The sequence below is a fragment of the Acanthisitta chloris genome, unplaced genomic scaffold, assembly GCF_000695815.1.
Source record: "Acanthisitta chloris isolate BGI_N310 unplaced genomic scaffold, ASM69581v1 scaffold26303, whole genome shotgun sequence".
Classification (NCBI taxonomy): Eukaryota; Metazoa; Chordata; class Aves; order Passeriformes; family Acanthisittidae; genus Acanthisitta; species Acanthisitta chloris.
Genome location: NW_008666983.1, coordinates 57,460 through 74,722, shown reverse-complemented (window position 1 = coordinate 74,722; position 17,263 = coordinate 57,460). Strand labels below are relative to the sequence as shown.

At 40.8% G+C, this 17,263-nt stretch overlaps 1 protein-coding gene across 1 annotated transcript in view; it reads left to right on the top strand.

Annotated features, from left to right (window-relative positions):
• Positions 1-17,263, top strand: part of APP (amyloid beta (A4) precursor protein) — a 91,411-nt gene that overhangs the window by 23,624 nt on the left and 50,524 nt on the right. The window contains exons 4-6 of the mRNA XM_009072345.1: positions 436-569; positions 8,785-8,859; positions 9,924-10,082. Of these exons, the coding sequence (XP_009070593.1) occupies positions 436-569; positions 8,785-8,859; positions 9,924-10,082 (368 nt within the window). The remainder of the gene's footprint in view (positions 1-435; positions 570-8,784; positions 8,860-9,923; positions 10,083-17,263) is intronic.

Here is a 17,263-nt window from a genome sequence, read left to right as displayed (position 1 = left end):
TTCACATTTGTGTCACGATTTACCTTTTAAAAATAAACCAATGTACAAAGCATGTAATTTTGCAAAGGGCTTTCTGCTGGCTTATAGACTATAGTCATTGCCAGGATTTTTTTCTTACTTGGAATTTCTCCTTTGGCAGCGGTTTCTAACCTGTTTGAGGAACATTGCTGTAGTCACTCTGAAGAGTTTCTGCTGGTTTATAAAATGGGACAGGGGAGGAAATCCTGGTGTATTTATATATACTTACTGTGTGTAACATGTTCACCTAAACCACATTTTTATATCTTCCTCTGAGGCTAAATGAATGGCTTTATTCTGATAGAAGCTAGAACAGATGCTTCTTGCTCGGTCCACCGAAGTTTTCCCCTACTAAAGTAGAAATTCTGCTTTTCTTCCTCCTCCCCTCCCTCTTCCCACCGCTAAATATTACCTCAGTCCCTACCACAGCCGCTAGCACTCCTGATGCTGTTGACAAATATTTGGAGACCCCTGGAGATGAGAATGAACATGCCCACTTCCAGAAGGCCAAGGAAAGGCTTGAAGCTAAACATCGTGAAAGGATGTCTCAGGTAAGGGGAGATTTCTTTATTCCTAAATGTGGAAGCTTGTCTGTCAAGTCATAAGGTGCTCATGATCGTTCATCGTCTTCTTTCCCAAGGGTTTATCCAGGTGCCCAATCTGCAGTGCTGTAAATACACCATGTACTGCCTTTTTGACTCTTAAGAATTCAGCTGGCTAGCATACATCACCGCCACTGCAGTTACTTGTGCTGGTTAAAAGGAAGAGAAAGTCTGTTACAGATTGCTGTCATCTTTGTGGAAGTGTTTGTTTTGTGAGATTATTCTTGTGTCTAAGAACTTGGCCACTGTGTTAGTTGTCCTTCCTTTGCAGTAACAGAGGGAGATGACTTGGGATGAGCTCTGTTTGCTGTGTGTACACATACGTGGCCATGACCTGAGGTGGTGTAAGATCATGTATGTTCATCTAATTGTCTTGAGCCTCAAGGTAACATGAAATGCCTCTGAAGCCAAAGAAAAGAGGAAAAATTAGTGCTTTTGAACTGAGAATCCAAACTGAATCAACTCTTTTCTTTCCTTTTAACCAAACAGATTTGTGTAGCCTGAAACTGTACACTATTTTTAATCCTATTGGCCACTGTAAGAGATGAGTTATCCACTGCCTTAGAAATAGGGTTTATAATAGCAAAGCCAATAAAAATGGTCACAGTTCTGCTTTAATAACAACAAAGGAAAAATAAGAGGTTTAAAGGAAAGCCTGTGGTGCATATTTTTTTAGGATGGAACAACCACAAAAAATGAATGTAGTATAATTCAGATGCACTGCATGTATCTGTGTAGCTAATTTACTATAATATTTCACTGTAACTTTGTTCTCCTGACACTTTCTTAGTGTTTATGTCTATTGCTGATACATTAACTTTCAGCTCTGTGCTAAAATGTTATTCTGAAACTGAAATTTTTTGTGAATTAAAATTAAATTAAGCTCTTAGTGTAAGTCCCTGTCTACTGGCACTGTAGCTGTGCCTGGCACTTTTCTAATAAATAGAGCAGGGCATCTTACCTGAAGCACTTACCTGATCGGTTAAAGCCACACACTGAGAATATGACACTTAACAGATAGGAGGAGAGGTACTCCTCATCTGCCTTGGCAAGTGTTGTAGCACAAATAAGCTCTTTAAACAAAGAAAAGAGTGCCAATTTAATAGGCAGGGAATCTGGAGGATAAAAGAGGCACACAGCGTGCCTAGCAGAGGAGGGAGATCCTGCCCTGGCTAGATACGCAGAGAGTTGGTGTGTAATGCAGTCATCACCCTCTTATTCCTTCCCCTTGAAGTAGCCTTTTTTGTGAAAGAGAAAAAAAACCCCAGCAAACAAACAGACAAAAAACCCCACCTGTGGACTGGGTGTCCTGAAAGAAAAGGACAGTCAATGTGAAACAGGTTTCCTTGGCATAGTCTTCAGATTTTCACCATGGTTTTGGGATTGTCTCCAAAATCCCAGTATGTAAAAGTTAAGCTGAGTAATTAAGGGAAGTATTTGAGTGTACTGTGTATTTTCTATAAAACTGATGATTTGTGGAAAAGAGCTGCTCAAATAGTACCCAGGAAAATTCATAGGCACCATACAGCATCAGTGCTTCAGGGTGACAAAATTGACTGGGCAAAGCACTGAGCTGCAGCATCAGAAAACTTGTGGGTGAATGCACTGTACATTTTCCATGCACATTTGGGGCACCCTCATAACTGAAGGCTGTGGTTCAAGGGCTTGACTGAAGCTCACGCTGGTGCCCTCGTTAGCATGTCCCCAGCCATCCCTGCTGTCAGCGCTAATGAGGGTACAGTGGTAGGGTGAGACAGGTCAGCTCCCTCATCTTGCTGCAATGTCACTCCTTCAAAAACAAGAACAATAACCAGCTCTGGCCAGTTCAGCAAGCTAAATCAGGCCTGGGAAACATCAGCATGATAGGTACATTAAAAGAAAAAATCAATCATTAACTTGCCTAAGTTGCTTATAAAATCACAGCTTAAAGGACATACGTCTTGAAGGACACAGACCCCTGCAGAGCTTTGAAGATGAGAGTTAAGTTTCTATAATTTAGTTTTTCCTTCTATGAGGAATGTTTGGTTACAGTACTGAACAAGCCTCTTCCTGTTAAGTTTTTAAATGTTTAAAAATAGCAGATGTTATGGAGAAGTAGAAAAGTCAGCTAGTTTACCATTCTGTTTCCTCACATGAGTATGTGTCCAATACCACTGGTTTCCTTTTCTGGCAATGTATTTTTGCTTTTTACTTTTTCTTTAAAATCAAGTGTGTTCTTAATATATAATTGACTGTGTATTTAAATATATATTTAGCTAAAAATTAATTAGAAACTGTTACTTGTTATTTTGAAAACAGTGCTGGATAAATTAACTCAGTAAGCCTTTGCTGTCAGTGTTTTTCTCTTTAAAACAATAAGGTAACAAGTGAGAGTTGCTAGCTAAGTCTTCCAGCAGCAACAAGCATATATATTCTTTTTTTTATTCAAAGTCCAGTTCTTTTAAAGCTGAGAAATGGAGGCTTATAAAGCGACAGAAATGAGTATCTTGCTTCTATTAAAAAGAGAGGAAATGATCACTGTTTTTAGGGAAATGATCAAGTCATTCTTTAATCCTGTTAAATGTCATAATCTGAAATAGGTTGATTTGTTTACAAAATGCAGATTTTTGTTATTTAATAAAGCCGCTAGTTTTTTTTTAAAAAGTAGTAGATTTGGTGCACACCTTACTTTGCAACAGCCAGTTAACTGGTAAAAAAAATCAGATGCATTCTAGTTCACATACAAGATTTAGTCCTCTAAGGAGTAGGTAAATTTATCACTAGAACCAATTATATTAAAATATTTTAAAACATATCATCAGGGCAAATGCAAATATTCTGCATATCCTCTTTCTGAGATTTCCCTTTTTTTGCCACAAAATGCTGGCAACATGTTTCTCTTTCTCTTGTATGAAGATCTTGACCCAAGCAGAGACCCGACTTCTGTCAGCAGTTGTGTCACTTCATAGTTCACAACTCGTAAGAGATTCTCTTACTAAGGGAGCCTGTAGGTTCAGACTCTTAATCCCTTCTGCTCTGAAGTGTCTGTCTCTCTAGACTACAGATCAGGAGTTTTTCTGCACCACACTTGAAGCAACAAGGCTTGCAAACTTTCCTAGTCAGTACTGTGAAGAGAATTCTGTTAACCAACAATTTTAAGCTTTTCCCAAGTATTATTAATGCAGCTCCAATAACAGCCAATCTACATTCCCATGCAAACAGAATAAGCCATTCAGTGATGCATGTGTAACCTTGAAATGTTTTCTATTATCTGATGTATAACGGGGAGAGGTTATGCTAACTGATTGCAAAGTGCCATGGTTCTTGTTTCCTGTTTTGGTACAATTCCCATTTTCCTCTTTCTCTTTTCAGTTAGTTAACTCCTGTACAGCTCTCTTAATTAGTTGCAGCTAAATAGTCTGATGAACCAGATACTGGACCTTACTCAGGGGAGCAGTATATTTATATATTTCTCTCCTCAGACATCTTGTAGCATCCTCATGTCTTAAATTTATTCTTTCTCTGGCTGTTTACAATATTTTTGAATCATACCATGTAGAGTACTTATGATAGGGACTCTAATGATACCTTGTCTCCTAGAATAGTACTGCTTCTTGGAAGTTTATTTCCAAAGCAAACAGCTGAAAATACTGCAGTCCTCAACCAGCCTGAACAGGTCTGATGTTAAGTTCAGGACTTTTTTTTTTATCATTGCATGCCACTCATTCCAATATCCTGGAAAGGTCTTCAGCTGATTTTCAGTCTCAGTGGCACTATAGACTCACAGATTGTTTTGGGTTGGAACGGACTTTAAAGATCATTTAGTTCCAAGCCCCCTACCATGGGCAGGGACACCTTCCACTAGACCAAGTTGCTCAGCCTGGTCTTGAACACTTCCAGGGATAGGGCATCCATCGCTTCTCTGGGAAACCTGTGTGTGTGTCTCACTACCCTCACAGTAAAGAAATACTTCCTAATATTTAATCTAAACCTACCCTCTTTTGGTTTAGAGCCATTCCTCCTTGTCTTATCATGATGTGCCCTTTCTAAAAAGTCCTTCTCCTGCTTTCTTGAAGCCTCTCAAGCCTGTCCGGGTCCCTCTGGATGTCATTCCTTCCCTCAGCCACATCACTGTGTTTGGTGTCACCTTGCTGAGGGTGTATTCAATCCTACTGTTCATGCCCCCAGCAAAGATGTTAAGTAATACTGGTTCATATATTCCCTAGGTTCCATCATCATCTCTATTACTGTGTGTGGGAAGGCTGTTTCCTTCCTTAAAACTGTCAGGTTATTAGGATTACCTGCCTCAGTTACAGTCAGGTCTCTTTGGAGAGATTTAATGATGATGTTACCTGAAAAAGGGTCAAGACTTAAGTGTGGAACCAAAGCCCTTGGCAAAGTTCTGGAAAACATATCGTATAAGGAATGGCTGAAGAAATTGAGTTTGTTTAGCCTTGAGAAGAGGCAGCTCAGGGGTGACCTCATCGCTCTCTACAACTACCTGAAAGGACATTGGAGGGAGTTGGGGGTTGGTCTCTTCTGCCATGCCTGCAGTGAGAGGACTAGAGGGAACAGTCATAAACTGAGATAGGGGAGATTCAGATTAGATGTTAGGAAATTTTTTTTCACTGTTAAACTGGTCAGTCACTGGAATAGATTGCCCAGGGAGGTGATGGAGTCACCATCCCTGGAAGTGTTTTAAGAGGCATCTGGATCTGACACTGGAGGATATGGTTTAGGGGTTACAGCAGAGTGGCAGATTAATGGTTGGACTGGATGATCTTAGAGGTCTCCTCCAGCCTTCATGATTCTATGAAAGGTAGAAGCCTTATTGGCATGACTTTGACATTCTCATTCAGCCAGCAATCAGGTTGTGCCTCTGCTGGTCTGATTGCTCAACCCAAATGTCTGCCATAAATTTTTCTCTTGCAGATACACTTCTGTGCCCTGGTGTAAAAAATGGGAGTGAATTCTGCTTCTTTCAATATAAAGAGATTTTTGTATTTAGCATCTCTCTTAATGAGTGACATTTTCCGTACTGCCTCTTTCCTTCTTGCTATCCGTTACAGCCTAATTTCAAAAGGAGTCTACCAGGCATTAAGTCCTGAGTTCTGAAGAAGTTTGACTTTGAAATGGCTTGCTGCTTAAGTCTGAACCAGAATTGTCATTTTCCCTGCACAAAGCCACCAATCCTTGAAGAGCCATAAATTCATGTCTTTCATAGGTCTGTGCTGTCAACAGGGGAGAATAGGTTTATAAGTGCATAGAGGCCAAGTGAAGCCTTTTTCTACACGTGCCTATCTGTGGAAATTTTTTTCCCCTCATTGCTTTTTGGGTTCCTATGCAGCATTACAGTGTATTTCTTAGTCACTCATAATTTTCTGAAGTGACAGCCTATGGAGAGAGCAGTTTCTTGTGGGTGGTAGTGTGGGTGCCCATAGGTAGCTGTAAGGCAGCTGTATCTTCAGTTGGTTAACGTACACACAGAGATGTTGTCAACCATTGAAGTCTTCTCAGTTGCAAAAATGGGCACACAGAGCACAGCAATCTTTACAAGAATATTGCTTCTGCAAACAGGCATGTCATTCTGGGTTTCTTCACAAGACTTTCAGTCTTGTAATACCAGAGCTGCACTCTGAAGTCTGTAATTTATATCCCTCCCAACTAGCTGTGTAGGCTGTCAGTTCATCATCCTGCCTTCCATGCCTTAAAAGGATTAGAGAAATAAAACGGGCAGAGAGACCTGGTCTAGCCAAAGGTCTCCTTATCACATTACCCACAGTACTTGTTTTCATCATATGGATTAGCAGAGGTTTAGTTTGGGAGATAAAGACAGCAAGGGAACTGTTATTCTGAAAACCCATCAACTTACTCGTTCAGAGTCAGAAAGAGTATTAGGCAGATGTCAGAGATGTGTTTCGAAGACATAAAGGGTGAGGAGGGAAAAGAAAATCATAAAGTTGCTAACCTAGGCCAGTGCTCAAGCTTGAACACATCATTGTAGTTTGAGTTGGATTAATGCCATAATTTCTGGGTCTTAGGCAATTTCACATCCTGGCACCAGTGACACATCAGGTCTCTGGAAAGGTGCTGCCTGTATACGTGAATAATTTTTTTGGCCCCCACAGTTAAATGGCCTAAGCACACAATTGAGATGAATGCTTATTGGGCACTGAATACAGCACTCTGAGCATTAATAAGGTTTTCCCAGAACACATAATGGGTGCTCTAAATCATGCTGTCAGTTCAAGTCATCTAGTCCTGTTTTGTCAAAGAATCATTAAAATCTCGTGTGCCAAAGCAGTGGGATAGTAGCTGATGGGGTGTGACCTCTAACTCCAGTGTGCTGTGGTATGTTCTCTGTCCTCAGCTTCTTGCTACAACCCCTGGCAAATGAATTTTCATAGCTTCTTGTAAATTTTGTTTCCAGCTGCCTTAGAACTTGGCTGCAATTTGCACATCACTGGGTATTGTCTGATGAGAAGATAAATTGAAGAGGTACTTTTAGGCTGCCAGTTATGTAGGTTGGATACAGTTCTTGGGACTTAAGTTTCAGCTTACACTTCCCAGTAAAAGAGCTGGGTGAGGTTAAGGCTAATTTATTATTATGTAACTTCAGGCCTCTGTGCTTAAAAATGATGTGTAACCATGCCCCCGCTGAAGCCCAGAAGCAGGCAAAACAATTTCCTGTTTTTGTTTTCAGCATCACATTAGCTTCCCAAAAGACAAGATCCATTCTCTTGGGCTGTTATTGAGGCCACAATCTCTTACAGATAAATAATTCCACTGATAGTGAGTTGATCTGGTTTTACTGTGACTGATTTATTGCTGTCTTGAGATACAGTCCCAGGCTTGGGGTGAAAAGGAAGATAAGAACTTAACGACAAAATCCCATACATTGTGTCAGTTTAGAGTGCAGGTGTCAGCATGCTGGTTAATCGTTAAGGCCTACAACTGTGTATAGAACTGAGACAGATTACATTTCAAGGTCTGGGACTTGTAAAAGTCTCCTTTGAGCCCAGGTTTGTGGGGGGGATTTTTTAAAGGCACACACTCAACCAGGTACCGTGAGGCACCACCATTGGTCTCCAGTCTGTCCATCAAAGAGCCTGATTAGCAATATCCCGTGTGCAGGAAAACTGGGAAGCCTGAGACAGGAGCTGAATGGTGGAGGTGCAACCTGCAAGCATGAGGCACAGTGGGACTTACTTTTCCTGGCCTTGATATTGGTCTTGATAAAATTTCAGTCATGCAGGTGGATTCTGAGCTTTTCTAAAATTCTTCTAGACTTTCTATTAAGTGGTGTGAAAGTGTGTGTTTTATTGAGAAAGGATGGAGAGGAAATGAACATTGTAATTCCCTCTAGGTTTCTTCTCTGCCTTCTGACATTGTGCTAATCCTGCACTTAACTCGCCTATTTGTGTGCCTGCATTCAGTGCAAACAACTGTTCCTGTATAAAATGAGTTGTCTGTGGAGATTGCTGTCTAGGTATGAAATGAGTAAAGGTCCTAGGTAAGATGTTATAGACAGCTACTTATGAGTAACTCATTCCCTGACTATTGAAGTACTGTTCTGTGTTACAGGGGAAGGTGGCTTCTCACATTGCTGAAAGAAATGATGCTGAAAGTTCTCCTATATTATTTTTCTGTCAGTGGTGTACTTGAGCTACATGCTTTGTTCTTAAGAGTGTTGTTACAACCCCTGTTTCTGGACAAATAGGCAGCCTAGCACAAATTGCACATAATTTTTGTTCTGTCCTCTTCAGAGGTCAGTGATGTAGCCCGACTAAATCTATAAAGTGACAATTAGAATGAGTTGAAATTCACTCATTTTGTCCAAGGACATATAATAGATGGAAGCTGGTTTTTTGTGTCTGAATTGAAAAGGGGTTGGTGTGTTCGCCCACAGAGACCTCCACTTCCCTCGCTTGAGGGCTGGTTAACGGCTGTGTTGCTTCACAGCAGAGTTGTGAGAGCTTGGCATAGTGTTCAGACACAGAAGTACTGTCTTTGTTTAATCAATAACAGGACCCTATCTTCATTAAATGTTGCAACTGCTGTTTGTATAGAGATAAAAGGAGAGAAATGTAAGAAGATGACTGTTGGAGCTGCAGTGCTTGGCTGTTGCTAAGTCCTTAGACAACAGAGGAAATAGGAAAGTCATGTTCTTTGTTTTGTTCATTAGGTCATGAGAGAGTGGGAAGAGGCAGAACGCCAAGCAAAGAACTTGCCAAAGGCTGACAAGAAAGCTGTTATCCAGGTAAAGGAAAATGCAATCATAGCCTTACCAGCTGGGGCCCCAGTTGAAATGCAAGGGGTGCTGGGGGTGCTAGCATTTTAAAACCTACTTTTATGGAGCTTTAATGTTATTCTCTGCTCTTCTGGTCACTATTTTTGTTTCTAGCTGTTAGTGGTGCTGGGTATTTCTGTACTCTGCAGTCAGTCCTTGAAACAGCAGTGCATGGCATTGCTCATGACTGCACAGGGGGTGGGATTTCACTTGAATTTAGCCTTCAGAAAACTCAGTTCCCACAGGCTCTTCTCAAAATTTAGGCCGTGATAAACTAATATAAGCCACAGCTCAAAGCAGAGATGGAAAATGCGATTTAAAGAAGTAATCGCTATCAGTTCTATCTGAAAGACACCCTCAGCCAAAAATTATTTTATCCGAAGTTATACTCTAATTCAAAAACTGACAATCCAGGCACTCCTTGAATCCCACTGTCAGGTATTATTCAGTACTGCTAGAATGATTTCAGTGCACAACTATGAAAAGGAAATGTTCAGAACCGTATTGGTGTGCACATTAGATCCCACAGCATTGCTCTCTGTGCACTTTACCCAGTCAGTCTTCTCCTGTAATGGAATAAATCTGGGTTAAGTTTTTCTTCCTGCTGGCCAGTAAGAAATTGTAGTGACTGTGTTCAGGTTGTAAATTTTTTTCTCCCCATGTATGTTTGCTCATGAAGTCATGTTGATGGCTCATGTTGACAGGGGTGTGCACTTACCAAACTCCAACCTCCTCTAGGAACAGTTTTGTAGCATTTGAACCTGTCTTGAGGCAAATGAAGGATTCAGTGGTGGTTGTGCTGAACATGTCAGCAGTAGTTTTACTGGATTAATAAAATACGGCCATGTCTTTGAGAGTCCAGGGCATTGCAGTTTCCACTGAAATCAGTAAAAGGTGCATTCAGTGCAGAGTTCCTGAGCCAAACTAGATTGACATGGGGAAACAATTTGGTGCTTTGCACATGGAGGTATTCATATCTGTTGGTCTCTGCTGATGTCTTCACTGCTTCTGTTGTGATGGATGCTTTTGTTCAGCATTTCCAGGAGAAAGTGGAATCACTGGAACAAGAAGCAGCAAATGAAAGACAGCAGCTGGTGGAGACCCACATGGCACGGGTGGAAGCCATGCTGAATGACCGTCGCCGCATTGCTCTGGAGAACTACATCACAGCCCTGCAGACTGTCCCACCCAGGGTAAGTGCAGTATCACAAGCTCTTGTCAGCTGTGTCAAAATCATTGCAGTTGTCCAGCAGGAAAAGATGATGTTCCCAAGTACAGTCCATCTATGGAGTAGTGAGAATGCACTCCCTGTGCAAGAGCGGCTACAGCAGTTAGTTTGAAAGTTAAAAGTTCACAGTTTGTGTGTGCATATATGCAGACACAAGCACCTCCTGTACACACTTATAGAAGGGTAGATACATACAAAAGAAAATTAAGAAAATCATGTGGAAGTGATTTGGTTGTCAGAAATTGTAGCCATTCACAGATCCTGCAGGAGGAGGATGAAGCATCCCTCCAAGTGGTGCACAGTAGGATGCTTCATCATGTCAAGATGGAGCTTGAAGTTGAGGGTGGTTGTGATTTTCTGTTTTGTTTGTTGAACTGTTGAAGTATTTGGTGAAGAATCTTGTAGGAATTGCTGGATGGCATGAAGGGAGCACACAAGCAGTGCAAAGTTGTCTAGTTTGGATGTGATGGCTATTGGTGGGTGTAAAGTTCAGAATGTGGATCGAATGGAATTTTTACAGACTCCGTATCTCTGATGCTTGTGTTCAATACCACAGTAACTGGTTAGTGACCTCCAAAAGCAGAGAATCTGCACAACACTGGGGGAAAGCAGTACAGTATTTTATATACCTCTCACCTCTTGAACATTTCCTAGATGGAAAAACACAGTGTCACACTGCTGAATCTTTTAGTGAATTTGGCCTCAAAGGGAATTACATCAATATGGCTAACCTGGTTCAATTACATATTTTAAGTGAATTTCCTTCTGCAGAGAAGCCTGCATATTGCATATTTGGTGAGCATGGAGAAGTGATCATCATCTTAGTTCTTTATCATCATCAAACTTTTTTCTCCACCCTATGGTTCAAAACTCTCTTGTTTTTACAGTGTATGCCATGTAAAAGGAAAATGTTTTACTTTAGGTTAAAGTGTAATGGGGAGACTTCAGACTAGTTGTGTGAAGAATTAATATGTATTTGCAATGTAGTGATTTGTGGAAAATGATGCTAGTCTGTATTAAATTGGTAGAGGATGTCATGTGGCCTCAGTGAGTTGCATACTATAACCTCTGACCACGATGAGGGTAGTAAAGGGCTTGGGCTCATTGGGAGACAGATTAGTGAGTTACAAGCTGGGATGCAGCTCAGAACTGAGAGTGAGGTGAGTGCACAGACTGTCTATAGGTCATGTTTGCTTTCTTGCGGTGTGATTTTGGGTAGTTCGCAGTAGGTAGGGTTTCCCGTTTGGCTTTAGCCACTTGGCTGTAAAGTTGAGCCTTGCACATATATAAACCTGTCTGAAAAGTATCCCAGAAAAATGATTTGGTTTCAAGTTGTGTGTGGATCAGACTGACAGCTTGGTTCTGCAGGTATCTGCTGTTATGGAAGGGGACAGTGGGAACCAGACATAGCAGAGGTCTATAGAGCTGCCAGAACATGCAGCTTCATTCCTAGCACAAGAGAACTTGACCTTTCAAGTGTGCAGAACGCAGAGGAAGTGAACTTCAGCTGCAAAACTCTTTAAGGGGCAAAAAGTTTAACGTTGACTTTGGGACCAGAAGAACTTTGATTTTGTGTATGTGTGGCTTGTCATCAGCTCCCAGGACATTTAAATTAATGATTGTTTTCTGTGTCAGTGGGAGAGCACCAGGCCTGAAAGGCTGTGTCAAAGAACAACTGCTTGATACGTGACTCCGTTAGAAGTTAGTTTTGAAGGTACTGTTTAAAAGGCTGAGGTGCATCTTATATTGAGTATTTGTGCTATATATATCCTACAAAAGCGAGTAATTCTGAAAGGAGCAGGCAGCAAGTAACGTCAGCCAAAGGTGCTACCGAACAGGGACTCATCTCAAAACTAATGGGAAAACAGTTTAAAAAATAATGTCTTTAAGTAAGTCCTTGGTCAGTCTTGTTGGTGGCCCTGTCCTTGCCTTGACGTTTTTTGCTTGTGTGTTGTACAGTCACTGCAGACAGTTGAGGTGTGTGCCCTTGAACTGCTGGTCAGGTGTGTGCCAGAGTGCACGAAAACAGTCAGCAGGAGGATTTGTCTGGTTGTGTTGCGAGGCAGAGAATGGAACTGGGGAAGTGATTGATGGTATCTGAACGAGCTAATTAATTTATCCAGTCCACTCACCACTTTTCAGGGTATGGATCCAGTAATCTGGATACACTGCAAATCTAAACTTGAGCTGCCTAGCCAAAGAGTAAATGGGATTAACAAAAAATTCGGTTCTGATATCCATTCTATATTTCACTCTGGCAGTTCCCTGGTAAACTAAAAGTGCATTTGATGCAGTTGTGTTGTCTTTGGGAGAGTAATTTATAACCTTCCTTGTAACTTGTTAAGCAGTCTTACAAAAGGTGTGGGAGTGGGAGGTTCTGGAGTTCTCAAAAAATATTTATAAGAACGCCCTTTCACAACCTGCTTCAAGTTACGTGGTTTGCTATTAGTATGTTTACTACAAAAGTAGATTCTGAATATTTGAAGTGATGGAGTCTGTTTCTCTAAAGTTGTAAGGACAGATTTTAGGCTTAAACTTAAAAATAAGTTAGTCTGTTTTATTGAAGTGCTGCATGCAGCTAGGATGGTTAACCTACATCTGGTGTGTGTATGTATATACATAGATCGGTGTGAGTACAAAAGAGTATTTCCTGTGTGCTGTTTAATAACTTGGATGTATTGCCTTGTGCTTGAATTTGAACATTTCTCAAGATTTACTGGACTTCTGGCAGACCACTTGGAGCAGCAGGCTTTCATTTTACGCTTGGATGTCTAGAAAGCCAAGATGACTCTTTGCCTGCAAGTCAGTTATCATAGCATACAGCAAGTCTGGCACTCCTAGTGTCACCAGACTGATCATGGATGTGATTCACAGTTCTCCAGAAGTAGCGAAATCCTGATCAATTGGGAACTCTTGTTTTCTCTGTATTCAGAGATTATGTGGTGCTTGTGTTCAAGGGGTAGTGAGAAGAGAACAGATGGGCAGAGGGAAGCTGGCAGGCTGTGTGAGGAGAGGTGTCATCATTTACTTGTTCCTTTGGAAGAGACTTTCCTTGTAGGATAGCAGGATACAGGACTAGGAGAATCTTTGGTCTGGGGCAGTAGGGTAAGCCATTACATTCTTGCCTGAAAAATCAGCTATTTTCAGTACTGTTCTCCTAAAACTACGGTAGTCTGGGAATGCTTTATAAATAGCTTCTGTACCAGATCAAAAACTGTGGGGCCAACTGCAGTGTTTTTTCATGTGTTCCACAGGTGATTGCCCAGTGCCAGTGTCAGAGATGTGCCTCAGAGTACCACTCTGGGCAGCAAGGAAGGCAGGGAGCGTAGAGAGATGAAATTGCATACCTTCAAGGTCTATGAGAAAATATATTTGAGCAAAACCAAGTATTTGTACTCTTTTTCTTTTCTCAGAAGTGCTGTCCTCTGCAGGCTACCCAGAAACTTACAATTTGGTCCTCATCCTTGTTTCCTGATGCAGCTTAGCTGTGCTGCTGTACTTCGTTGCCTTTGAAAATAAGGTGCAATTGTTCAGTATTCAGTGTCGAAATACTGTATTGTTTCATCCTGCTTGATGGGTTTACTACAGAAAAGGAGGATTAGTGGCAGCTGGAAGCAATATGCCTCTAGTTTTTTTAAACAGTTGGAAATTTTCCCCTTCCTTTTGCAAGTTAAATGGGGGGATTCAGATCTATCATTCTCTGGGCAGATCAATTCTGTAATTTGCCTGTATTTCCTCTTTCACGTGCATGTCAAATTTTGCGTGATTTATGTCTCCCTTTTTTAATCTTTGTTGGTAAGAGAGGCCCATTCTCTGAGGGAGGCCAGTGGTGAGGGGACAAAGAAAAGCAGAAAAGAAATCCACCTCCTAGTGATTAAAGAGTTTGAGAGGAGGCAAATATACAGGAAAACTTTGTAAGGTGATTAATTAATTACCCTCCTTATTTTGTGTATAGATTAAAGTGAGCATATAATCATTAAAATCAGGTTAAAAGAATGAGGAGTATGATTATTGTGTAACAGTTAACAGATTTGTTGCAAAATACGTATGCTGGCTTTTTTCATACTCAGTTCATTAAAATCAGTTCTAAATGCTTCTCTTCTAATTCAGCACTATTTTACTGAAATGTAAACTCTTGCTGAACAGAGCAGGATCATTAAGATCAACCCTAGCATGTGCATTAATCCATCGCAATTTTTTTCCATGGTTTAGATTTTCTTCAGAATTTTGCCTTCAGAATTTGCTCTGGTACCTTTTGTGCTGTGGGAGCAGTATCTGTTCATGGAGAGAACACAGTGTTGGTTGAAACTAGTCGAGTTTGGCTAGTTAGACAGGGAAGAGAAGTCTGTAGAGTGGTCCATGCTCAGTGCCTCAGTGTTTGGGAAGCTCAAAGTCTTTCCTGTGTCCAATGAGACTGCTGTGGAAATACGCTGTTGGAGGCAGACCAAAACATTGCTGCTGATCTAGTGGTAAAAATCCTGTTGTGCAGTAGGAAAGAACAGTCCTGCTCTAATACTCCACCCTATAGCCCTGCTCCTCCAAAGCCATAAATTTCCAGCTGCGGAATTTCTCACATACACTTAATTTCATAAAATTCTTGTGAAATGACACAGGTTTCAGCTCTGCTTTTAAACCAAGTCAGATTTCAAGAGATGTGGTCCCCTAACTCCATTTTACAGAACCTTCTGAAGCTTTTCTGTGAATAAATCCAGAGTGTCTTGTTTTAAACCCTGACAGGTTCATTATATTTAGAATTAAGAGTTTTAAAAGAGTGAGCAGAAACAAAATTTATCTTAATTTTTACAAGTTCAGTAAGTTCAAATACCAAAAAACAAATAAGGTGGTTGAATCAAATACTGTTTTCATTTTATTCAGCCCCAGGAAGAGTCTTTGGGAAGGAAGGCAAAGGGAAGTTTTGGGTACCATTATAGTCATGTGTTTGTGATGTGTGAGGTAACATGTTTTGTTATAAATTAGCAGGAATTATGAGAAGTCATCTCTGACTCCACAGGACAGGTAGCTGAATGGGGGTTTAGTTGTGTCTCACCCATGAGTAAAAGTCTTGCATTCATCCTGTCCAGCCTCTCTTGAATGTTTCTGAAATGAGCTACACCTGTGTGAAACGTGACCTGCAAGTTAATATCATAGCAGGTAAAATATATGCTGAAGATGGTACACAAGGTCCACCTATTAGTAAATGAAAAGAAGCAATTGTTGCACATTGCAAGAGCAGTGATCAGAAAGGAGTGGTGATTGATTTTTCTCTAAAAGGCAGCATTGTGAAACTTCTCTCTGATTTAGAGCAAATTTTGATCGAAATGGCAAGCCAGCTCAGAATCAGTTGTATTTTCAATGCACAGAAAGAAGTGCTTTAATAGGATTTTTAGGTGGTTTCTCTGTAGTATTTTGGATTTCCATGAGGAGAGTCTAAATTAGATTTTAGGATTGCAAGCTGCTTTTGATGTTTCCGTTTTCCAAGCTCAATTTAATTGTGCTGTTTCATCACTCCCTTAAAGTCTGAATGCAGTAGTAGACTAGGATCAATGTAGTTATCATGCAGGGGGGACATCTGCATGGTTATGTATTCATATTTATTTGTGTGTATGTGTACGTAACTTACTAGAAACTGGGCTTTGGCCATTTTAATCTCATATATGATTCCTTTATGGAGGTGACCCTATCTCAATGCTGTAGCCACCTGAAATAAAGACACTAGAGTACAGAGTCAGTGGGTCTGGAACTCACCACCAGGTAGCCATCAGTATTTTCTGTTTCATTTTGCTTGAGCCCTGTGCAGCTAGAAACATGTTAACCACCTGTCAGGACTGCCTGGGGATTGCAGTACAGATCGATCTGTCTATCTATCTGTCTCTAAAATCACAGAAAGAATAGTCTTCCAAATAAGAGTTGAGGCATATTTTCTACAGTTTTAGGTAGAAAATTAGTTTTTAATGGTGCATTGTCAGCCTAGGTTGTGTGTGGCCTGCATACATGGTCTGTGAAATTGTCTACGTTGTACCAAATGTATGGAATGCATGGAAGTCCCAACATACTCAAAAAACCTATATAAAATAATACTTTGGCAACATTCTCCAGCATAAACACAGTTTTAAACTCATAACTAAAATACCTGCAGACATGAGTACATCTGCTGGACTGTCACAATAGTTTGTAAGAAGACTGTGATCTGTCCTTAGATAAAAGGTGTTTGAATCTGGTGAGAAGGGGCAGCTTTGGACTGAGTTTCGTGGGAGCAAATGCTGTGACAATGTGTGCTTAAAACAGTTGGAACCACGTGACAGTAGCATTCACACTGCTTCACCCTGCACTGCCTACTGCACACCTTATTAGATGTGGTCATGTCTTCTTTTTGTGCATTTGCCTGAATAGTGAATATGTGCTGTAAGACTGTGGATTTAAACTTCTTGCCAGCCAGTCCAGGCTTTTGGAGTACTCAGTAGTCAGTATTATTCCAAACTAAAGAGCATTGCTAATAAATAAAGTGCATTCTAAATTTAGTGCTGGATCCTGTTGCATAATGTTACCATTCTTGTCACTGCCTAAATGACAGTTGTCAGCATCATCAGTAGTATCCTGGTTGCTTTCAGAGGAAGACAAAAAAACCCCAAAGCAAAAAAATAGGTACAGACCACTGAAAATAGTGGAATTATTTCATGAGGCTTAGGTAGCCCCTGGTGGCTGATCCAAATTGGTTAGGTGTGAGGTGTTTTTTTATTGAGGTGACTACAGACATAATAAACACACTTTTTTCCCTGGCAAAACATGCAGCAGAATTTCAAGTGCTAGACTCAGAATTTTTTAATGCAGTTTTAGTACATAATTTGTGAAGAGCAGGAGGTACCAAGCTGACCAGGGATGTGCTAGCCGTTCTGTCTTCTGTCATACTCAGTGTTTTGGAACTGAGGCCTTGGGAACTTAATTTAGCTTAGCACCACTTTCATTTTATAATTTATTCTGAAAGTTCCTGCCTAGGGTCAAAGTAATAGGCATCTGTGGATATAATGGCTTTAGACACAGGGTCTGACTGCTTATGCTCAGCCCGCAGCGCCTTTCACCACCTCTGTGCTTGACCATCCCCTGTGGCCCCTCTGTTCTACCATTACAGGAGTTTGTATACTGTTTGGT